Genomic DNA, 24,818 nt, shown 5'->3' on the forward strand with positions numbered 1-24,818 from the left:
CCACTACTCTAGTAATACTTGTAATAAAATTAAAATAATCTTAAACATTTCCATAAAGAATTAGGGGTACCAAGATCCTTGATTTTCCCCTAGGGATAAGAATACACATACACAATTCCAGAAGCTTCCTTTTTTAGATATATTAGGCAACAGGAAAAGATTGCATCAGAGTGGAATTTAATTTACTCTTCAATTGGGCTCTAGGGGGATTATCCCCAGGGGAATATAGGCAGCGCTCACTTAACAAGAGCCCTTTCCCCCATATATTCCAGAAGATTCTACACAAACTATTACTCATCTCCAGTTCTGGAGAATTCAATGAGCTACCTCTTGGTGGAATTTCCCAAATGGTTATCCCAGAGATTTTATTCTCTTTGAAAAAACTCATTAAGAAGAGCAGCTCTCCCTTCATAGCATTCCAAGCCCCTGTATTTCTGGGACATAAAAGTCTACACTAAGAGATGGAATTAGCTTCTCAGGCTGGGAAAGCAGAGAAATAGATGAAGGGAAATCTGGAATTAAAGCCAACAAAAATCTGCAAAACGTGTAGTAGTTGTTTTCCTTCCTCTCAGGCCTAGCTCTTGCTTGCTCTTTCTGTCTTCTTCCATGGAAATGCAAGTCCCTCAGCACAGAGGTGCCAGCAGGTGTCCCTAAATGTGCCCCCCTGAACGCAGGGAGACAGGAAAGCTTCTTTGTTGCCCCCCTGCTGCTGTGAAAGCGAGCCTGCATCACTTTTTCCTCTTCCAGAGGCACCAGCACTGTCCCTCGAGACTGGTTCCAGTGCTGCTTATGTTTGATCCTTTTCTCGAACTTCTTGTAATCGTTTTTCTAGGCGATCCAGTTTGGCGAGATTTTCCTGCAGCAGTTTGCTGTCTGGAACCAGCTGTAAGGCTCTCTCATAATAAGCTCTTGCGGACACATAGTTTCCCTGTGGGGAAAAGAAAGGGAACAATGATCTATTCTGACCCACTGGAACGCTCTTGGAGAACAGGGAGACTAGGAAACAGAACTTCTGGCCCAGTTGAACACATATGTCCTCAGAAGGAACCCCTGACTGCATGGGCAATTTTATCCTTATCTGTTGGTGCTTTTGGAGAATCCATTTGTTTTAAGTACCAGGCCAGCTGGAGAATGTGAGGGATGAGAGTTATAGTGTAAGGTGAAATGGCAAAAAACCAGATTTTCAGTTCTACTAATGTAGGGCATGAGGCTGTCATTTCATAATGGAACTATTCCTTAGTAATCACATGGAGCCATGGCTAGACATTCAGAGAAAGAGGAGAGAAAGACGGAATGGAGGGAGATCTGTGGGAAATGTTTTTGAAACTGCACAAGTTATGATGATTAAATAGGAATCCACTGTAACTCTTTAGTGGTAGAAGTTATTTGCATCTCCAGCTTAAGACATAAAAGCAACTTTTGCCTAATACAGGCTGTAATGGAAATGTAAGTTTTTATGTAATGAAAAGAACTTATAGGAATATGGGGTTAAATTTACCCAAGGCGTGTGACAATACGTACCTGCTGGATCCTCTTAAAGCAGGAAGGAAGGCACGTCACCCTGGACCTGCTAAAGACACCTATCACCACCCTCTGTTGACCCCTATCTGCTTTGTTCAATGGGTTTCTAACTGGCAACCATGTGTGCCCCGTCCCAGATGGTTCTGAGCAAATTAGTCACAATTCTTGTTTTCCAGGCCCATTTCTGCAACTAAATTTTACCTTCCTTATTTGGTCCACCCTCTTTCAGATCCGTGTCCTGCCATGTCTCCTAACTATGACTGTTAGTGTTCTCTCCATTCCCCCAAATTTCAGTTTGCTCTATTTTACGCTCAATTACAGCTCCATGTGGAAGAAAACCGGTTATGCTCTGAATTCCCATCACAATTTAAAACAGCATTTTTTTTTTAATTTTTTTTTTTTTTTTTTTTTGGGACAGAGAGAGACAGAGCATGAACGGGGGAGGGGCAGAGAGAGAGGGAGACACAGAATCGGAAATAGGCTCCAGGCTCCGAGCCATCAGCCCAGAGCCTGACGCGGGGCTCGAACTCACAGACCGCGAGATCGTGACCTGGCTGAAGTCGGACGCTTAACCGACTGCGCCACCCAGGCGCCCCTAAAACAGCATTTCTAAGTGAAAGTACTAGGTCGCGACTAGCAACTAATATTCACTGAATGCTTAACTATCTTCCAGCTGAGTTAATACATGTTAAGAGCTTGGACACTGCCTGATGCACAGTGAACACTCAATCTGATGCTACCATTGTTGTCACTATTAAAAGACCATCCAGGTTTATGCAGACACTGTCCACTTAGAGCACTCGCTCGCCATAGTGGTGAAAGGAGGGTGGAAATGGCAGAAAAGGAAAACATTTCTGATTATTAACCTTGATCCTCCCAAGAGGCTAAACAGAATTCTGAACAAGTGAGAACCTGGGTTTGCTACATTCAATTATTATTTTTTTCGACTCCAGCATTTAACTTCCAAGTGTCTTGTGATGTGTATCAGGCTTAGCACACACATGCAGATGACTGAACATGTGTGCTCTCAAAATATGCTTGTACTTCAGCTGACCTGGAAGTTGCTCTTCCAAGAGTTTTCCCTGAATTTAGCCCTCAGTCCGGTGCGTTAGCATTTCCTTCTTTGATTACCAGCTTTCTTTATCCTTTCATATAAAATGTATTCCTAGAGTTATCTTTTCTTCCTCAAATTGCTCTTTTCTTGATTAAACTGGAAGCCTTATTTTTACTCTTTAAAAGTTATATCCCTTGATTCAATTCTGAGATGCTAAGGTAGCAAATCCGAATGATCTGATTTCTAGGAATGTGCTGTCTACACTATGGGAGTCACTGACCCCACATGGCTATCTAAATTGAAATCAATTATGATAAATTTAAAAACGCTACAGAGAGGGAGGGAGGCAAACCATAAGAGACTCTTGGATACTGAGAACAAACTGAGGGTTGATGTGGGGTGGGGGGAGAGGGAAAAGTGGGTGATGGGCATGGAGGAGGGCACTTGTTGGGATGAGCACTGGGTGTTGTATGGAAACCAATTTGACGATAAATTATATTAAAAAAAAAAAAGAATTCAGTTGCTCAGTTGCACCAATCACATTTCAAGGGCTCAACAGCCACATGGGTCAGTGGCTGCTGCCTTGGCCCGTGCAGATACAGAGCATTTTCATCAGAGAGAGGTCTACTGCACAATGCCATTCTAGAAAACGTGTATTCTTATCATAGGACAGTACTGAAAATAGTACTCTGATGCAATTGTGTGTTTATAAAGAATGTATTTTAGATTTTTATTCTATCCACTCCATCCTTTATAGAGCTTCACAATAATTATCTTTTATTACCAAGCAGTATAAACAAGACACAACTCTCATCTCATCTCTTCATGCTGCCTCCTTGCAAAGCCTTATTCCAACTGGCAACCTCAGTACCCTAAGCTTCACCCGGGCTCGGGGAAGGAGCGAGCCTGGGATGGGCTGACACTGATGGGAGCACTCTGCTACTAAGGGATAACTTTCTGCAAAAAGACAGAAAGCTAACGATTGCTCTTTAGGATCTCATGATAATACTCTTGCATCCTAATGGTGGCATCTATATGACCACATCCCAATCCATATTTACACTGGATTGCATTGTATGAATTCACTGATATGAGGCCATTTTTAAACCCCAAACATGGCCATTTTATATTGTTTAACCTAATACGTGATGTTTGCAGAGATGAAAAGCTGCATAAACTAATTTTTAATCTTGTGCTCATTACATTTTAAAGTCATACACTTAACAGATCTTTCTTCAACCTCCAGACATCTTTTTAGGGGAAGTACCTCTAAATGGAAAGCATGGATTCACTTGTTAATCTGAGAGTCCAATGAATGTACTATTATCCCTGTATTTCCAGACTTTCTGGAAAAGTCTTGAGTATATTTATTGGACTTTTTACATTAACAGGGGAACCCAGCTGCTTTAAGTTGCAGACACACTCCCATCTAAAAACATACTGAGCGTGCATTATTTTAAAATGTAACTATTTAACATGCTATTTAACTATTTAAAATTATGTTACTATTTGAAAAGTAAGTTCATACTGTTGGACACCCTAGAAAATCATTAAGATCAGAGCTCAGGTTATTCTGCCCTGATAAATGTCATGTTTGGATTCGCCATCCATGTTCTTCTATTAGACCACGGCTGTCAGTCACAGAGTAACTATCCCATTATTGCCTTCCAGTTGCATAATCATGAGTCACCTTTTTGTTTTGTTGTGTTTTTGAGAATGACCAGTTTCCATTTAATAGTGAACCCTATTAGGCTTTTGTTTAAATCCTAATCACTATATTGTTATTTTATCAATATAAAGACAGGTAGAAGCCTGGAAATAGGTTAGCTAAACAAGAGTGATCCTTTGAAAACATGTCAGACCATGGCATTTCTCTGCTGAAAGTCCTCCAAGGACCCCAGTTCGTTTGGCATGGCATAAAAGCCAAGGACCCTACAATCCCCCTTCAAGGCTCTGCATGTTCTGGCCCTGTGTCTTCTTTGACTCTGGCTTCTACCATTTCATCTTACTTGCCTCCTGCCTGTTCTTCAAACACAGCTGGTACTCTCATACCTGAGGACCTTTGCACATGCTCTTTCCCTGTTTTGCCACACGGTTTGTTCCCTTCAGTTCTCTACTCAAAATAACTTTTAAAGTAAGGCCTTCCCAGCCACCTTAATTTTAAATTTCAGCTCTTATCCCATGTCACTTCCTATCCTCTTTTTTTCTCCATAGCACCATGATATATTTTATATATGTATGTATGCATGTATGTATTTATTTATTACTAGTCTCCCCTACTAAACGCTAGCTTCATGAAGACAGACACTTTTGTCTTATTTGTTCAACGTTCTATTTCCAGTGCTCCCAAAAAGAGTACCTGGCACATAGCATGCTCTGAATACATGTTTGTCAAATGAATGGATGAACGAGTGAATGTGAGTCTTTGAGTTCATTAGTTACAGACAGCAGTCCTCCCCAGGTCATTTTTAATGCTTCTCTCAAAGGTAGCTTTTTCTTTTGGAAGAACAAAAAACAAACCCACAAGTAAACAGCCTTGTGTTTCAGTAAAAGATTAGGGGGTAAAAGGCACATTCAATACAAGAAATAGTAAAGTGATATGTAAAGTAACACTGTAGTCTTGACCGTGAGTTAAACTGTAGGACAATGAGCTATGCTAAGCTCCAACAAGGACTTAGTTCACATAAGCAGATTCCACTTGCTGTGTGATGATACTTCTCCTAAGTGCACACAATTTTCTTTATGTTAAAGATTTAATTTGTATAGATTTATTTTTAAAATGGTTTCATGATATTCAATATCACGATAATACAAGATGAACATAAACTCCTAATTTCACTTTAAAATTTTTTTTTTCAACGTTTATTTTTATTTTTGGGACAGAGAGAGACAGAGCATGAACGGGGGAGGGGCAGAGAGAGAGGGAGACACAGAATCGGAAACAGGCTCCAGGCTCTGAGCCATCAGCCCAGAGCCCGACGCGGGGCTCGAACTCACGGACCGCGAGATCGTGACCTGGCTGAAGTCGGACGCTTAACCGACTGCGCCACCCAGGCGCCCCCTAATTTCACTTTTAAACACCTATGCTTTTGGTATTCAGACAACTCAAAGAGGGAATAAACAATACTTTCTCAATCTTTCGAGAGAAAAGACAGAAAGAGAAAGCGCAAAGAAAAGCCAGTCCACACGGAAGTGAATTATTCTCCTACCTTGATGTGTTGGATTCCACCCATGTTCATCCAGGCCTGTGCTTGATCTGGATTCAGTTCCACGGCTGCTTTGTAGCTCTAAACATATAAGAAACATCTTCAGGCTGAGGAACGAGAACCCATGCTTCGTGCTACAGACGTGGAAACCACTTTCTTCATCAGTGAGAATTGAAATGGTTAATACAATGAAAGCAGACACCACTAGCTCACAGGTGTTCCCGTTTATTTCAATTATGTTTCAAAAGGGATGATTCGGAAGTGGAGGAAACTGAACTGTGTGATTTGCTTGCAGAGCCTGAGGACACCTGTGGGGAATCCAGGTGGTTTGATTATGGTGCATCATTTCCCTCTGGTCTTGATCTGCAAGAAAACTGCTTTGGCCTTAGTCACTGTAAACGGAGTTTGTAAGAATACTTTTCTTTTTAATAATCAGCATCTTCGAGTATTTTCCCACACAGCTTAGCCCTAGTGTGGCACCTCCTTTCACAATGTCACTGGCATGTTTATTCAGCCTACGCTGAAATACTTGCCGTGACAGGATGCTCTTACTTCTTTAAGGACATCCATTTTCCTAGGGGATAGTTTTAATCATTACAGTCTTCCTTTATCTTCTGCTGCATGAAAGGTCTGAAGAGAGTTACTTCTCCCTCAAATACTTCTTTTGGTCTGAAAATGAGTATCCCATTAAATGTAATATCTGTGCGGCATATTTGTAACATTTTGCACATTGTTTAACGTCACAGGCATGTTCTCCACTGGGTCTGCATTTAAGAGTGGTCGCCTAAATAAAGCTAAAGGCTAAGAGCGCTGCTTTCAATTTCAACGCTAAGGATCCGTGTGTATATTTTAATGTCTTTGCTATTTTCATTAGCAAGACTCCAATGGAACAGATTCATGAAGTAAACAGAATCTGGTCCATTCCTCCTCCACTTTAGTTTTAAGAAAAGCAAGCAAACGATAAGAAACTATGCCTTTAAAAACCTGCTAAAGTAAACCTGAAGAAAGTGTCTCGGGTTAATTTCTATCAACAGAGATGAGGGTGTAGGGTAGAAGTTAGGAACCTGGATTCAAATCCCAGCTCCATCTCTTACCCTCTGTGACCTTGAGCAAGTTATACAACCTCTGAGTCTCAGTTTATTCAACTGTAAGATGGAGACCATGACCATAGCTTTCTTATATGACTATTGCAAAGATTAAAATTCTGAATACATGTAATCAGAAATAAAAATGTTAATAGATTTTAGCTGCTACTGTTAGCCCAAGGCCCTACTCCTACCTTTCATAGATCTAGCCACTTTAATTTTTTAAAAATCTTTGTTTTTGAGAGAGAGAGAGCATACGAGTGGGGAGGAACAGAGAGAGAGGGAGACACAGAATCCAAGGCAGGCTCCGGGCCCTCAGCTGTCAGCACAGAGCCCGGCATGGGGCTCAAACTCATGAACTGCAAATTCATGACCTGAGCTGAAGTCAGACGCTCAATCGACTGAGCCATCCAGGCACCCCAAACTGGCCACTTTAAAATGGTTATTTGATCTATTAGTTAAGCAACTAGAAAATACTTTGGTTTTCAATACAATGTATAAGATACAGATATAGATACCAAATAACTATTTATAATTTAATTACACATTAATCAAATTGTCAGGTTAGGTATAAGTAACTTAAGGTGTTAAAAAATGTTCACAGGGGCACCTGGGTGGCTCAGTCGGTTGAGCATCTGACTTCGACTCAGATCATGATCTCGCATTTCGTGGGTTCAAGCCCCGCGTCGGGTTCTGTGCTGACAGCTCAGAACCTGGAGCCTGTTTTGGATTCTGTGTCTCCCTCTTTCTCTGCCCCTCCCCCACTCGTGCTCTGTCTCTGTCTCAGAAATAAATAAACATTAAAAAAATGTTCACAGGGCAGAGAAAAGTGCACACTTTCTGCTTTAAATATGCCACTGTTTCTGATTTAAGGGTTCACATTCAAATTAGTTTCCCCAAATATCTTTGCATGTGTTTTTGAATATTTTAAAAATCACTCACTGTTTTCAAAAACAATAATATCATTTAAAATTTTACTTTCCCCATGTTGTATTTAGTGTAATTTTATGACTTCATTAATTCCAACTTGTGGCTTTACCAGAAATGCTTGGTATTTCTATAACATTTCTATTTGCTTGCAATATCGTTTTGATTTCAAGCTGTGTATAAATTTTATTTGAATGCCTATAAGATGCAAGATGTTATGTTTTGGAACACAGAAGGAAGCAGTCCCCTTCTATAAGGAGAAGTCTAATCTAACTGGGGAGCAGGCGTTATGCACGGGGCCCGGGGGGTGGGGGGTGGGGAGGCGGGGGACAGAGAAGACAGAGGGAGGGGAGAAAGAGACCTAACAATACAGTGTAATATATGATACTTTCAAATGACTTGTAGAGACAGTAAATGTTTTAAAAGTTCACGGGAAACAAGAAAGGATAGTCCAAGGAAAAAGGATAGGCCAGATGAGCTTCCAGAAGGAGGAGGACACAGGCTGTGTGTCTTAGTGGATTCTGACAGGGAATTTGTGGGGAACTGGGGATGGGGGAGTGTAGAAGGATGTTACAAGGATGTGTGGAAATGCCAAAGCTATTCAGCACTAGTCCACCCAGCACTAGTCCACAGAGAGAGTTAGGGTGGCAGAGAGAGAAAGTGGTTTGAGGGAAAAATGTGGAATTGCTTTAGGCACCAAGTTAAAAGTAATCATTCAGAAAATAATGTGGAGGTATTGCAGAACTCTGAATACTAAAAATCCAAAGGCTCAATGATAAAAACTAAACATATAACATCATGGTAATTAATCAGAAAATCCATTCCACAAACATGCCAATGATCTTAAATTTTGCCACATATGCTTCATTAAAGATTGAGAGTATTAATCTGAATCCCTTCATTTAATAACATAATTTTATTAAGTGTTTATACCTCAAAAGCTTTATCCAGAAGATTCTGCTCTCTTAGTTGGTTTCCTTTTGTGAAAAAAAGTTCAGATACGACTTTAGGGTCCTTTGGCTTCAGCTGGAGAGCTTTGTCTATAGCATCGAGTGCCTATAACAGGTTTGAAAATAAAACAGAATAAGTAGATTAGATGAAGAAAAACTAACTTAAATGATAAAATGTATACTTTTTGTCCTTATGTATTAGCTGGTGTGGTAAATGACAATCAAAACACATTCTTCATTCTCTCTGATGTTCTCACTGAGAAATAATGTGGCCCTGACAAGATAATCTCCCTATACTCCAGGGTTTCCATTTATATTAGTGACAATGAAATGTCCTTGACCATTCCATAGGAAGATGATGTGATAAAGCTGAAAGGAAACAAAACAAGATCTGGCGTCATTTGTTTTGCCCTGCCTGTGTCCATCTGGACCCCTCCAATCATGGCCTCTTCCTAGGTCCTTGGTGCCAACTCTGGCCCCCTCCCAAACCCCCCCCGCCACCCCCCAGCACCCACTGCCCCATCCCCTGCAGCCAGGGATCCCTTCAAAGCACAAACCTCACCATGCTGCTTTTCTCCATAAAATCCCAAAAGCTTGGGGTGCCTGGGTAGCTCAGTTGTTAAGCGTCTGACTTTGGCTCAGGACATGATCTCACAGTTCGTGAGTTTGAGCCCCACATTGGTGAGCTTGAGCCCTGCTTCAAGTGAGCTTGAGCTCCACTTCAGGTAAACACGAGCCCTTCTTCTCTTTTTCTCTCTCTGCCCCTCCTGAGATTCTGTCTCTCTCTGCCCCTTGCTCCCTCCCCACCCCCTCTCTCAAAAACAAAAAACAAACAAAAAAACCCCAAAGCTTCTCCCAAGATATGAAACAAAAGCCTTGCCCTGGTCCTGCACCCTGTGGGGTGTTGTCCCCAGCAACCTCTACAGCCATTATCTTACACAGTGCCCTGCTCCCTTCATGCCCATCCCTCAGACTTGCTACTTGTGCTGCCACAGGGCCTTTGCACATACTTTATCCTGCCTAGAATGCTTTTCATTGCCCTCCTTTGTCTAATAACTCCTATTTATCATTCAGCATTCACCTTCATATCACTCTGCAGGGAACCTAACCTCCCAGATCACTCAGGTCCCTGATTATATGTCTGTGAGAACCATGTCACTCTTCATGACATCACTGAGCACAGCTATAATTTTATATCTGTTTTGCGATTGCTTTTTTAATCTTGGTTTCCTCTTCTACTATAAACTCCATGAGGACAAAAGTGATTTTTGTTTGTTTGTTTGTTTTTCTTATACCGCTTTATTCCTGGTACCTGCCACAGTGTCTGGCATATAGCAGGCATTCAATAAATATTTTGTTGAGTCAGTTCATAAGTTTACTGGCTATGTTACTTTTAAAATGGAGATAAACAATAACAGTTGCAACACAGGGTCACTGACCTATATAAGGGTGTTACAAGGACTCTACAAAAATATACTTGAAAGAACATGGAAAATGATAAAGCATACAAATGACAGAGCATATAAAGTTAGTATTTATAGAGTTAGGTGAAAACAAACTGAGATAATAGCACATAAAATCTTTATTTATTTTTTAAATATTTATTTATTTATTTTGGGGGGGATGGAGAGAGAGAGAGAGAGAGAGAGAGAGAGAGAGAGAGAGAGAGGCAGAGGGAGACAGGGGGAGGGAGAATCCTAAGCAGGCTCTGAGATGTCAGCAGAGCTCAATCTAACAAACTGAAGCTCATGACCTGAGCTGAAATCGAGAGTTGCATACTTAACTGACTGAGCCATCCAGGTGCCCCTCACATAAAATCTTTAGACAAAAGATTAGTCAAGAAAATATTTCAAGGGGGCATATTAGCAGTTAAGGGGATATCTGCAAAAAACATCCAGAAGATAGGCCATGCCAACGGATGATAGTCAAGATTGCTCCGCCTTGTAAACGTGCAGACTGGAGAGTCAGTCAGGTGCACACCATCTTCCACCTGTGGATCCAAACCACTCCCGTGTCCCTCTACCTTGTCGTGGCGCTCCTGCTTGCTGTAGATTGCTGACAACAGGCGGTAGCATTCGAGGCATCCAGTCTCCTCTGACACGATGTGGTTGGTCATCTTTTCAGCTTCTTTTGTCTGACCCATTACGGCCAAAACCTGAGCCTGCAAAACCACATGACCTTGGCTTCAGAGCCAGTTTGTCATCACTTCATCAACGTTTATTTATTTTTGGGACAGAGAGAGACAGAGCATGAACGGGGGAGGGGCAGAGAGAGAGGGAGACACAGAATCGGAAACAGGCTCCAGGCTCTGAGCCATCAGCCCAGAGCCTGACGCGGGGCTCGAACTCACGGACCGCGAGATCGTGACCTGGCTGAAGTCGGACGCTTAACCGACTGCGCCACCCAGGCGCCCCTGTCATCACTTCATCAAATACAGCATCTCTGAATAGGGGCGTGTCAGAAACAGTCCAGAAAAAAAAAAACGTTCAGCTTCTATCTGAGATTCACAGAGGGAGCTGAATTCCCACAGTTTACAGGTTCTAATTTTTTGTTGTTCATTTCTGTTTATTTATTTAGGAGAATAATGCATGCTACGTGAATAGCAGGGACACCAAAGACATCAGTGAAATGACTTGTGACTTTTTTAAAAAGTTGGCTAAATATTTTAAAAAAGAAATGATTTCTTATGGTTTCAACAGGACATTGCATTTATAACGAGTTTGATTTGTTACAAATCTAAAAAAGAGTAACAAAAATGCAAATTTCCAAATTGAAATTAAAAAATATTGTTGCTACTAATTTCCTAAACTTGATAATCATACTGTGGTTGTATTAGAGAATGTCCTTGTTCTTAGGAACTATTTGCTGAAGTACTTAGAAATAAAGGGTGTGGGATCTATAACTGTCATGTGGCTCACAAAAAAGTACTATGCGTTTGCACACATACTTAAATATGTACATAGGTACACATAAGGATGCATATACACAAGGCATTGATAAACAAATTCATCAAAATGCTAAAAATTGATGGAGCTGGGTGAAAGGGTGTACGGGAGCTATTTACTATTCTTGCAAATTTTTTAAGTTTGAAATCATTTCGAACCAAAAACTTAAAAAAGTTTTTAGTGTCTGTGTGTTTGGTGAATGGCTCTAACACTGGTTCCATGGATAGTCAGAAAACGGATGTACTGTAGCATCCTAGTTGCAGTTCTGAGGCTTCTGACTCCAACTCTCTGCACTGCATCCTATGTGTTCCCGCCTCATTTTCTTTAGCAATCTACTTACCAGGGCCAGGCGGAGCTCCCTTTGAGAAGGCTGGAGGGCCGCAGCTTCCCGGTAGATCTGCAGAGCTTCCTCATATCGGCCAGTGTTATAATACAGCGCTCCCAAAGGTGATAATATCTCAGCTTTGCGGGACACCTGCAGTGCGCTAAGTTTTCAGAAAGATGAAGTGACACTTCTAATAGGTACCTTTTGAAAGCTCAAAACGCAGATTTAGGGATGACAGTCCACAGTTGGAGACTCTGCTTCAACATGGTCTCTGGTTTTTATTTTTTTATTTTATTTTATTTATTTATTTATTTTAAAATGTTTGTTTATTTTTGAAACAGAGAAAGACAGAGAGCAAATGGGGGAGAGTCAGAGAGAGGGAGACACAGAATCTGAAACAGGCACAGAGCCCAATGCGGGGCTCGAACTCAAGGACTGTGGGATCATGACCTGAGCCGAAGTCAGACGCTTAACTGACTGAGCTACCCAGGTACCCCTGGTCTCTGGTTTTTATAATCAAGAAGACTGTTTTTAAAAAGATCATGACGCCGCCCTCTGACTATAAGAATGTCTCTAGTGACCTATCAATATGCATACTGAGCTCCAAGGATCGTTTCCATTAATGGTGATAGGCTTGTTCTGATGTATGCACAGTCTTTCCACCACATCCATTTTTGAAACTGCTATTTATGGCTTGGGCTGCAGTCCATAGCCTCAGAAAACAATGGACCGACCAAAGCAGGAATTACATTCCAACCTTGGTTTAGCACCGTGTTCTAACCAGCAGGCAGAAAAGCCATTCACTGGGACACCATTAAGGGTTTGGTTTTATTTTCTTTGGAGATGAGACTCTGTGTTGCCTGAATTGGCAAAATCTGTTAATATCCTAAAGGCATGTCTGCTTCAATTACGTAAAAATTGGAAGGGCAACTACTGACATCCTCGGGCAACTTACAAAGTGAAGAAAAGGAATTTTACCGTTTATACCATTCTTCGGCCAAACTGTTCTCGCCCAATGACCTGTAGAGTCTCCCCAGATTCACCATAGCTACGTGATGACTTGGGCTGAGTGTGATGGCCTGCTGGTAATGGGCCACTGCCTTCTCCGGAGAGCCTGTAATCAGTGGTAGTTGGAAATAATTATACAACACACGAGGCTCTTCAATTTCTCTTCTGATGTAGATCATTCTTCTTTGTATTACTGAGTCATACCATCAATGATTCAGTGTGTCAATTAGCTTGTATTTTGGCTTCATCTCCTTGCCACTGCGTAACTTTGGGCCACTTTACTATTCATTCCCACTTCCAAGGAAATTAATAGTAAAAAAGCAATGAAAACTAAAATCTATTTCTTTTATTACACGTATCATTTTAGCCGAAGTGTTTTCTGGCCGTTGCCCTAGCAAGTATGATGTTTTGAGATCATCAATGATTGTTATTTATGCGAGATATTGTTGCTTCTCATTATACTAAAAAACAGAATAGGCTATTATAGAAACAAAACTGTCCTGAAACAATTTCTAAGGGTTGGTCTCAATTACTGTACTGCAACATAGTAATCGAGGCACTGCTTTAAAGAAGTATGTATCAGCCAGATCTTGAAAATCTTTTTAAAAATGATACATTCTTGTTAAATGGGATTTATATAATGGGGTTTTAATAATAATAATAATAATAATAATAATGCTACCCTGTGTGTATCCAACGCATTACATATTTTAAAATATTTTAATTAAATGATCTTCACAGGTATTTTTGATACTAGTTAGCTGCCTTTAGATACCATTTAGCTGTCTCTTGGGATTTAAGAACTATTAGAAAATAAACAAAAGTATTACTTTAAAGATATAAACACTAAAGTGCAAAGTGCACTTAGGAGACTTGACAGAAATCTCAGGGCAACTGAGGATGAAGACCAGAACTAGAATCAAGCCTCCGATAAGGTCCCCAAAGAAGCTTCCTAGTGAAATCTTATCTAAGTGACTGAAAATGGAATGTTTATTACCTGCAGACATCTTAGGCATTAAACGAGATACCATGTATATATATATACATAGGTCACTGGTAATAGGGAGAATTTCACTAGTATAAAACACATGAATACAAAGGGAGTGATGAGAAGATACACAGGGTGGCCAGTGAGATTTCTAGGGGAGTGGCATCATTTGTTGTTGAAGTAGAAGGAAGAGGGCTAAGAGGAGACCAACAGGGAGGGAGGGGATCTCTTTGGGTTTTTAGATCTTCATGACACTTAATGTATTATTGTGTTGCTAACAAACCAGCAGGTGGCACTACAAAACAATTTTACATGCAAAAATAAGGGACGTTTCCCAGGAGTTTTGGAATGTAAATTTACATTCTATAAAACAGAAAAGTTTCAGATATACTAGAAAATAAAAACCCTTTTGAGCATTCATACTGACAAAATAATTAAAATAGAATTTTACCGCAAGGCAGATAGTCTAATACTCAATGAGAACAAAATGGTGCTTTTGCATTAAATTCAAATATCTTTTGATTCTTTATAGGTATTCATAGCATGCCAACAGCATATAGGACACAAATCATAAAGGAAACAGAATCCCTGCTCAGTAAAGTGTTGCCTTAATAAGAGGGAGTAAGTATATTTTATATAGCATCTGTCATGTAAAAGTACTCTTATCAGTTACAATAATATGGTTTCCCTAATGCATATCAAGTAAAGAATGATGGAACAATTCTGGAGGCTTTTTTATCAGATGTGGAAAAGTATTTTCCATCTGCTCATAACTAGATTCAGAGGCAAGTTCTGCATCATTGCCGAGGAATGTTTCATCATCTTAGGTATATGAACTTGTATAAATGATACTCAAAGGACTGCTACTCATTAAATCATCAAGGCTACTTCCTGACACCTGGGGAGTTTTCCTTAGCGCTGTATGAAATGGGTAGATTTTGCTGAGCTGAGCTTGAAGATTTGGAGAAATGACAGCCCCACAGTACAATGTGACTGTCAACAGTGTGAGTTTCCCGCCAAGCCCAGAAGTGAATGGTACTTCTGAGACATTTTCGGGGTGGTTGCCATTTTGCTTGATAGATAGTATTATCTAATCTCAACAGAACAGGTTCTCTTTAATTTTACTCACCGGTATCAACTAAGAAAACCCCATAGTTGTTGTGTAAGTCTGAGCTGTCTGGACAGTTCTTTATTCCAGCCTGATATATTTCCTCAGCTTCCTTAAATCTCTCCTTTAAAAGAGAACAAAGGAAAGAGACTGTTAAAAACTGAGAACAAACTGAGGGTTGATGGGGGGTGGGAGGGAGGGGCGGGTGGGTGATGGGTATTGAGGAGGGCACCTTTTGGGATGAGCACTGGGTGTTGTATGGAAACCAATTTGTCAATAAACTTCATATATAAAAAAAATAAAAAAAAATAAATAAAAGAGAACAAAGGAAAATAAATGAGAAAGTTAAAAGCAAACAACAATAGGGGCGCCTGGGTGGCTCAGCTGGTTAAGTGTTTGGCTCAGGTCATGATCTCAGGGTGGTGAGATTGATGGAGCCCCGTGCTGGGCTGTGCTGGGCTTGGAGCTGCTTAAGATTCTATCTCTTTCCCTCTGCCCCTCTGCCCCACTCGTGTGCGCACGCTCACTCTCTTTCTCCAAAAAAAGCCCCGAAATACAAAAACTACAACAATAAACTGAATGACATAAATGGAAAAGACAGAAACTAATTTACTGAGGATCTTGTATGCAATAGGCCAATAGGCACTGAGGTCAAACACCGTGTACTTTTAACTGAAGTCAGTGCAATGGCACAAATTCCTACAATTCATAGTTATATTTAGTTTCTTTAGGGCAAACAAGCCTACGTTTACTAAGAAGGGACATCTGAAAGGATTTGCCCTACAACTGGAAAAAGCCTCAAATGGTTGTTTGAATGGGATGCCCTCCACCCCCAGTAACTCTCTGTTTGAAAATGAGGGCTACGTCCATACAGGAGTTTCTTCAGAGGTGACAATGTGACTGGGAGCAGGGACGCCTGCGACGTTTGTCTTACAGCTGCATTGCGTATCAAGCACTCCCTTTACCTACACTGTATGGTTTATTGGCGGAGGTTTTTGAGGAAAGGGGAGGGAGGCTGATGCAGGTTACAGAGGGCTTTGCCTTGACCTTTCTTTACTCAAAATATTTCGATAGCCCACCCAACTGTTCCTTCCCTCCTTTATTCAACCTGTGTGTTCCACCTCAGAGCCACACCCTCCAATGGGAATACAGGTCTTCTCGAAGGCATACCTCCAACTCCTATCCTTGTGATAAGGCCCCGCTCAACTATTGCATCTTCAATGGGTCATTTGCTAACTGTCCTGGTCTTCTTCCAAAGATTCACTTGAGCACACTAACAATTCTGAATTAGCTTTTAGGAACATTGTTCACCACCAGCCGAGATTGTCACGTCATGCTTCCTTTTACAATATCAGAAGGTAAAACCTACTTAATGAATCAAAGCTACCCAGGTTCTAACAATTACTCACAAGTGAACACTTTCATGGTTCCCTGGTCCTGCTGGGAAGGTCAGGTAAAAGGAAATGATGTGGCATAAAGCACATAGCAACTGTTCCTTTACTATGCTCTGAGAGTGGACGTTTTCCACAATTTTATCGCAAGTTACCCCTACTAAGCATTCATCCAGACACATGAAAAGGGAATGTACAGCACTAATTTCCTCAGATGTGACACCTTTGGCTTGTGAATAAAAATGCACCGGGTGTTGAACAATAAACCAAGGAGCCTAAATTTGATTTGACCCAGAAAGATAAAGACATTTGACCCTCTGTGGAATGACTACGGCCATCTCTTTGAATCCACACATTTAAGTACCATTTAGGAAACAAGACGTGGTTTGGATTTGGCAAATTTCACTTATTTGAATTACAAATCCACAGCCCAGCAAAAATTGAGATCTATGTTGCTAAAAAGTATATGCATTTTTTTAAAAAGCATATGTATTTTTGATTGCCAAACAACAAACTGTCAGACTTAAAAAAAAAATAAAGATGAATGAAAATCCCCAAATCATCTCTCAATCTATTAAAGAGAAGAAAAATTTTATGAAGATATCATCCAGGGGCACCTGGGTGGCTCAGTCGTTTGAGCATCTGACTCCTGGTTCTGGCTCAGGTCATGATCTCTCAGTTTTGTGAATTCAAGCCCTGTGTCTGGCTCTGCACCGTTAGCACAGAGCCTGCTTGGGATTCTCTTTCTCTCCATCTCTCTCTGCCCCTCCCCTGCTCACACTGTCTCTGTCTCTGTCTCTCTCAAAGTAAATAAAGTTAAAAAAAAAAAAAGAGAAGATATCATCCATTGAAGGACCAACAAATTTGTGTGTGGGTGTGCGTGTGTGTGTCTTTAGACACAGGCAGAACACAAATTATCTAAGCCTCTGATCAAGTTAATAGCTACAGAGTACTATTGCAAACGTATTCATTTATTCATTCATTCAAGACATATTTACCGCAATGGCTGTAGAGAGCATGGTATAATGATTAGGGATCGGGCTGCCAGTGTTTCACTATACGGATTGGAATCCCAGACCCACCATTTACTTATCTATGTGACCTTACTTCCCCTCTACGTGCCCAGTTGTAACATAGGGATACCAGTAGTACCTATCTCATAGGGTTGTTGTGACAATTAAATGGATTAAAACATGTTAAGTATGTAGAACAATGCGTAGCACATAGCACCTTGTCACGATAGGATATGTCATGTCACATCCTTATCATTACCACTCCTCAGTGCTGGCATTGCTAAGTGTATCACTGGGAGACAGATGCCAAAAACACGCAGATGAATAAAACAAAATCCCTCTGTTTTAGGAGCTCAAAGATGAGTGAACTATCAAATACAACCCAATGAGAGCAGTGTTTTGAAACGATTAAATACAGCTGCTCTTGAGCTCAGGTGTGCTAGAGTTGTCACTGAGGCCACATGGAGCGTCATGGCCCTGTCCAAGTGGCATCTTAGCCAAGAGTTTCAAGTTCCTTTCCTATCAAATATGAAAAATAATTAGCTTAGGTGTTTTCCTTTTAACTTTTCTTAATCATCTTCTGAAACAGAGGTCAATAAACATCTAATATCCTGGAGGCAACCAGAGAAAGAATACGCTGGCTAATCCAAACCTGAGTAATCAGCTCCTGAAAATCTGAAGTTTCCTGTGTTAGCATTCAACTAGTGAGACTGTTTGGCTGTAATGCTATTTTTGTGTTAAAGGATCAAATTTTGTATATCACATGGTACTTTTAAAACACACTAACATAGTCATGATAAAATCAAAATTTAAAAAATCCCACCCAATTATTAAAAATACAATGGATGAGGGGCACCTGGGTGGCTCAGTCAGTTGAGCATCCGACTCTTGATTTTGGGTCAGGTCATGATCTCGCAGTAGTAAGACTGAGACCTATGTTGGGCTCTGTGCTGAGCACTGAGCCTCTTGGGATTCTCTCTCCCCGTCTCCTGCGCCCCTCCACCCCCCTCAAAAAATAAGGTGGGTGAGATTGTCAGCAGAGGAGATAAAAGAATATTAGAGCTGGAAATAATATGAAAAACAGTAACTCACCACCATTTTTAACTAATGAAGAAACCTGGCTGCAAAGTGGTTAAGAGACTTGCCCCAAATCTCATAGCTACACGGGGACAGAGAACAGAATTTAGGTTTTCAGTGGACACACAGGGAATGGGTGAACCCTGAATAAAAGCAGTATTTCTGGAAATAATGGTGTCTCTGCCATCAACAGAAACAATTACACTTTTGGATATCCATCCCCTCAACAAATATTTTGTGAGCACCACACACATGCCAAGCATACAGTGGAGATAGAAGAGTGAACAAGACAGACGATCCTGCCATGGCAGTTGAGTGGGATTCAGATAGGAAGAAGACATTGCAATGTACTGTGACAGCATCAGGGGAGGAGAAGCACAAGGTACTCGGGGCAACCAGAAGTGACATGACATCCAGACTTGAGATGAGATAGATTCTCTACACCTGTCATGATCCAAATACCCGAGAATGCTGGTTACCATTAACTCCAGCAGCTGCATCACATAAAAATGTGTTTGAAAAATATCCCTGGCTACTTCAGATCTTAGAGCCATCATTGTATAACTAAACTGTGGGAGAGCTGAAAGGTGTGTTTCCTAAAAAGAATACAACTGATGTCTTCACGTTCTAACTTGCCGAAGTCAAATACAACATTCAACAACAGTTTTCAAGTACAATTACTCCTTTACCTGATTTAATTTTGCTTTTTCCCACATTCTTGCTACTCTGAAATAGCCAGAGAGATCACCTTTTTCATCTAAAACTTCTCTTATTTGGGGGTTTAGGAGCTGGGTTTCCTCTAGAAATGCAATTTTCAAAGTCCAAAGAAGTAATGGGACTTAAAACACCATGCGTGTCAAGGGCAAGTGATCACATCCCTGTGCCTCCGGGAACCCAAGGGCTATCTCAAGACTCTGGGTCTATGAATAATGTCTTCAATATCTGTCTTTTCCTTTAGCTTGACTGTAAATTTCAAGGAATGATTAACTCCACTTATTAAAAAACAAAAGGGAACCACCACCGCGGGAGAAAAATACCTTCTAGGTGTTTATTTAAAATAAATTCCACCTTCTCTGGAAGGGCAATGCATTTATCTTAACAAGTAGTAGTACTGAATCCCTGAAGCTCTATTTCAAGCACTCACTTTTCATTTACCTCATCTGGCTAGATGTCCTGACCTAAGCTAATCATTCCTAGTCTCTACTGACTTGTGAGATTCAGAGGAAATGAATATAAGCTATTTATAGGACAACTTTAATTAAAAATGCTTGTGACCAGAGAATGGCTCTGACAAATAATACTGTCTGCTTTACACCAGAGTCCCCAAGAACCGCTGCCTCAGCATGAAATCACCTTTGAGGGTGATGGTTAAAATGGGCAGCATGCAAGCATGGGCTCCTCTCCAAGGCTGAAGCATTTTCAGGACTGTGGAAATAAGATGGGCCTTGGGGGAGAAATAAAACATAGTCAACATCTCCACTTCTTACATGCTGTAATTACCCAACACAACACGCTTTTTACCTCAAGGAAAGGAAAGTGAAGAGTAGATCTTTGGAAAAGGCACCTTGACTGTAATTTACTCTCTTGGGTCAACCGATATGTTTGGAAAACTTCTTACAGTTCAAGTTGCAGCAGCCAGGAGGACAAATGGACATGGGCTTAATGCAGCAATCCTCAAAATTCTTGGTTTTGTGGATACTTTTATACTCTAAAAATTACTGAGGACCCCCAAAGAGCTTTGTTTATGTGGGCTACATCTGTCAATATTTACCACAACAGACATAAAGCTGAGAAATTTTAAAAATATTTACTAGTTTATTTAAAATATAATAAACTAAAACATAACACATTTGTATGACAATAAAAAATATTTTTCCACCGCAAAAAACATACTGGCATTATTTCATGTTTTTGCAAATCTCTTTAATGTTTGGCTTAATAGAAGACAGCTGGATTCCCATATCTACTTTTGTGCTAATCTATTTTTCATGGGTGCGTGTGTGCTAATCTATTTTTATGTTTTTAGTTGAAGTATGGGAAGAAACGTTGGTCTCACACAGATATTTAATTGGAAAATGGGAGAATATTTTAATAGTCTTTCCATAATTATAAATATGTCATGTATCCTCTAAAAAAATACTGTACACTCACAAAAGAACGAGAGTAAAAAAGGCAAATGACTTGTCAGTAGTATTGTGAAAACTGCATTGACCTTCTTGGACCTCAAGTGTCCCCAGTCAACACTTTGTGAACAGCTGGCTTAATGAATGGCCTGTAACGTGCACTTCCTGTGCGGAAGGTGTAAGATGTGGTATTCCAAAGTGGTGAAGGACCTACAGGGAGGAGATGGAAAGTTGTGCTAATGCCCTGACAACATGGTCATGCATCTGAATTGTTTTCTGGAAGTATTTTTATGAACACACAGAGCCATAAGTTTATTTCCCCTTTAGTCCAATGCCTTTATTTACTATGACAAACTTGGTAAGTTTAGGATCAATGGATGTTTAAACTCATGTCTCTAAGAAACTCTTCAAGACATAGGAGCTCAAAACACACAGCAGAGATTGCCTGCTTTCTCACCCTCTCCTTTGCTTTTATTTTCTTTATAAAACAGTTCTTCCACCCATCAGTCATCAGCATGGACATTCATGAGAAACGAGCTGCCAATATGTGATGTCTAATTCTCTTTCTCATCCAACTAAAATTAAAATTAACTTGGCATTTCTCCTCACCAAGGAAATGTCAGGTATTTCTTAATCTTGAATTTTTTTTTTTTTATCACCCAGCAGACTGTGATCAACACCACTCTGTAACAATTTAAGTATGCAAGAAGTAATCACTTTAAAGAGGAAATGCTAAGAATTGTTAAATACAAGCTAAAAGTACGACAAGAGTAAGCAACCACAGGTGTAAAACACTGTCAGGAGACCAGGAAAAAAAGGGGTGGGGGGAGCCCACATTTGCAGAGAATTGCAGTTCCCTCCATCTGCAAACTCTTCTCACACTATTTTGTACTTATTCTCTGTAGGCACACAATTTTCTATTAAAAGAAGAGATACCACTTTTCTTCACCCCAGAGCTGTCACACGGTCTATTTCCTCTAGCCAGAAAGTTTTTCATATTCATTTTTACCTTGTTGATATCTAAAAGTTCTTTAGGAATCAGATTAAATGTCACTTTTTGGCCACTGCCCCTGTTCTCCATATGTTCCTTCCCACATTAGGTTAGGTCCCTAGGATATTCTCAATGGTACTTTCTCTTTGCACATTTGTTGTAATTGTGTTAGATATTGGATATGGATATGGGACTGTAATTCTTTGCTTAGGGATAGCCTTCCTAATATACTCTTAAGTTCCATGAGGATAAGGCCCACACCTGATTAGCTCAACAATCCTAATGCTGGGGCACCTGAGTGGCTCGGTTAAACATTCAACTTCGGCTCAGGTCATGATCTAGCGGTTCGTGAATTGGAGCCCCAAGTCTGGCTCTGTGCTGATAGCTCAGAGCCCAGAGCCTGCTTCAGATTCTGTGTCTCCCGATCTCTCTGCCCCTCCCCTACTTGTGCTCTGTCTCTCTCTCTCTCTCTCAAAAAAAAAATTAATAAACATTAACAAAAAAAAAATCCTAACGCTTAGTGGTACCTGTGCTGAATAATTAAATCAATAAATTATTAAGGGAGGGTCTAGTTCAAGTTGATTTGGCCACAATACATGTGGCTGAATCTACCCAAAGGATGGCAGGAGACTTTTCACTCTTGGTCTATATTCCTAACTTATATTTTATTGCTCCAATTTCTTTTCATTCCTATATCATGTGAAGTCATATCCCAAAATACATAAAAGAAAAATATTTTAAGTGTTATGAAATTAATTAATTGAGTTTTTCAAGAGGCTATAAACCTGAGGCTAGCAACAATTTACAGTAGGTCAGGGTCATAAGCAGTGTTAATTTTTTTTCCCTTTACTGATAGTGTAATGCAAGCTATATAATCTATTGTAAGAGTAGGCTGGTTAAAAATGATGGTGGGCTTATAAATGTTTACAATCCTATCTGTGAAGCTGGAGTACAGCCAGCGCTGAGTGTTAATGGAGAACCAGGAGAGAACAGTAAGCCCGAGACCACCTTGACTTCGAATCTAAGAGTTTATTTTCTGTTCTCAGTCTTCTTGACTTCTTTGCTGCAGTAGACAAACAGGCTTATCAGTTTTTTTTTCTGGATTTTTTTTTTTAATGTATCTACATCTATGACAACTCACCCTCCTGGCTTTCCTCTATCACTTCTCTCTTTCCTTTCCACTCCCTCCACACTCTACCTCATTGACCCTACCCATTACCATGGTCCAGTCATGGGACCTCAGTGTCATACAGTGAAAGAGCAGTGCCAATGAGTCAAAAGACCAGGCTTTAGTCCTGGTCCTGACACTAGTTATTTGTCCGACCTTGAGAGGCACTTAATTCTGTGAACTTCATATTTCTCTCTGTAAAATAATCAGGTTAAAAAATTCTTTAAGTTATCCACCCCACCCCCAACACACACACACTATTCTTCATTTTGCCCTCAGAGAAATTATCTACTCATAATATGGTTCCATTAATTTGAAGTCCTAAGTCCATCTTCCCAGTCCTAATCTTTCTCACTGCCATCTGCCCACATGCTATTTCCACTTAAATGTTCCACTAACATTCAACACTTAAAGGCTGGATACTGCGGGCAGCAGAGAATACTGGTATCACTCTTTCAGAAAGCAAATTAGGAATGTATCTCAAGAACAATGTAGTAAGGTATCTCACTGAAATATGTTGATACTCTTTGATGTGAGAATTCCACTTTTAGGAATCTATCATTAGAAATGACTCAAAATATTGTTTTGGAAAAGCCATAAGAAAGGAAAAGTTTGGAGTGCCTGGGTGGCTTGGTCGGTTAAGCATCTGACTCTTGATTTCCACTAGATCATGATCTCACAGTTCATGGGTTCAAGCTCCACATTGGGCTCTGTGCTGACAGAACAGAGCCTGCTTGGGATTCTCTCTCTCCCTCTCAATTGCCCCTCCCCTGCTCTCTCTCTTTGCCTCTCCCCTCTTCACTCTCTCTCTCTCTCAAAATAAATAAATCAACTTAAAAACAATTAAAAAAAAAAAAAAGAAAGGAAAAGCACACTGCCACACACATACACAGAACCCATGTGTACAAAAGGGCTAACTTATTATGTAAATTAGAATATATCATTTTGATAACTAGTAAGTAGCCATTAAAATGGTATTTATGGACCTAAATGTAAGACAGGAAGCCATCAAAATCCTTGAGGAGATAGCAGGCAAAAACCTCTTTGACCTTGGCCACAGCAACTTCTTACTCAACACATCTCCGGAGGCAAGGGAAACAAAAGCAAAAATGAACTACTGGGACCTCATCAAAATAAAAAGCTTCTGCACAGTGAAGGAAGCCATCAGCAAAACTAAACGGCAACCAACGGAATGGGAGAAGATAGTTGCAAACGACATATCAGATAAAGGGTTAGTATCAAAAATCTACAAAGAACTTACCAAACTCAACACCCAAAAAACAAATAATCCAGTGAGGAAATGGGCAAAAGACATGAATAGACCCTTCTCCAAAGAAGACATCCAGATGGCCAACCGACACATGAAAAAATGCTCAACATCACTCATCAACAATGACATACCACCTTACACCTGTCAGAATGGCTAACATTTACAACTCAGGCAACAACAGATGTTGGTGAGGATGTGGAAAAAAGAGGATCTCTTTTGCACTGCTAGTGGGAATGAAAACTGGTGGAGCCACTCTGGAAAACAGTATGAGGTTCCTCAAACAATTAAAAATAGAACTACCCTATGACCCAGCAATTGCACTACTAGGTATTTATCCAAGGGATACAGGTGTGCTGTTTTGAAGGGGCACATGCAACCGAATGTTTATAGCAGCACTCTCAACAATAGCCAAATTATGGAAAGAGCCCAAATGTCCACTGATGGATGAATGGATAAAGAAAATGTGGTATTTTATATATATATATATATATATATATATATATATATATATACACATACATACAATGGAGTATTACTCGGCAATCAAAAAGAATGAAATCTTGCTTTTGCAACTATGTAGATGGAACTATAGGGTATTATGCTAAGTGAAATTAGAGAAAGATGAATATCATATGACTTCACTCATATGAGGACTTTAAGATACAAAA

The 24,818-nt window shown here is 40.2% G+C and overlaps 1 protein-coding gene across 2 annotated transcripts in view; it reads right to left on the reverse strand.

Moving 5' to 3' along the window:
- Positions 1 to 484: 484 nt before the first annotated feature.
- Positions 485 to 24,818, reverse strand: part of TMTC1 (transmembrane O-mannosyltransferase targeting cadherins 1) — a 270,701-nt gene continuing 246,367 nt past the window's right edge. For both annotated transcript variants that reach the window (XM_047066852.1, XM_047066851.1), the window contains 7 exons: positions 15,139 to 15,241; positions 12,992 to 13,127; positions 12,029 to 12,173; positions 10,767 to 10,904; positions 8,727 to 8,849; positions 5,785 to 5,862; positions 485 to 928 (listed from right to left, as the gene is read on the reverse strand). In XM_047066852.1, the coding sequence (XP_046922808.1) occupies positions 788 to 928; positions 5,785 to 5,862; positions 8,727 to 8,849; positions 10,767 to 10,904; positions 12,029 to 12,173; positions 12,992 to 13,127; positions 15,139 to 15,241 (864 nt within the window). In that variant the 3' untranslated portion in view covers positions 485 to 787. The remainder of the gene's footprint in view (positions 929 to 5,784; positions 5,863 to 8,726; positions 8,850 to 10,766; positions 10,905 to 12,028; positions 12,174 to 12,991; positions 13,128 to 15,138; positions 15,242 to 24,818) is intronic.

The sequence above is a fragment of the Lynx rufus genome, unplaced genomic scaffold, assembly GCF_022079265.1.
Source record: "Lynx rufus isolate CCGP_SWC_20201006 ecotype Redwood Valley unplaced genomic scaffold, mLynRuf1.p SCAF_7, whole genome shotgun sequence".
Classification (NCBI taxonomy): Eukaryota; Metazoa; Chordata; class Mammalia; order Carnivora; family Felidae; genus Lynx; species Lynx rufus.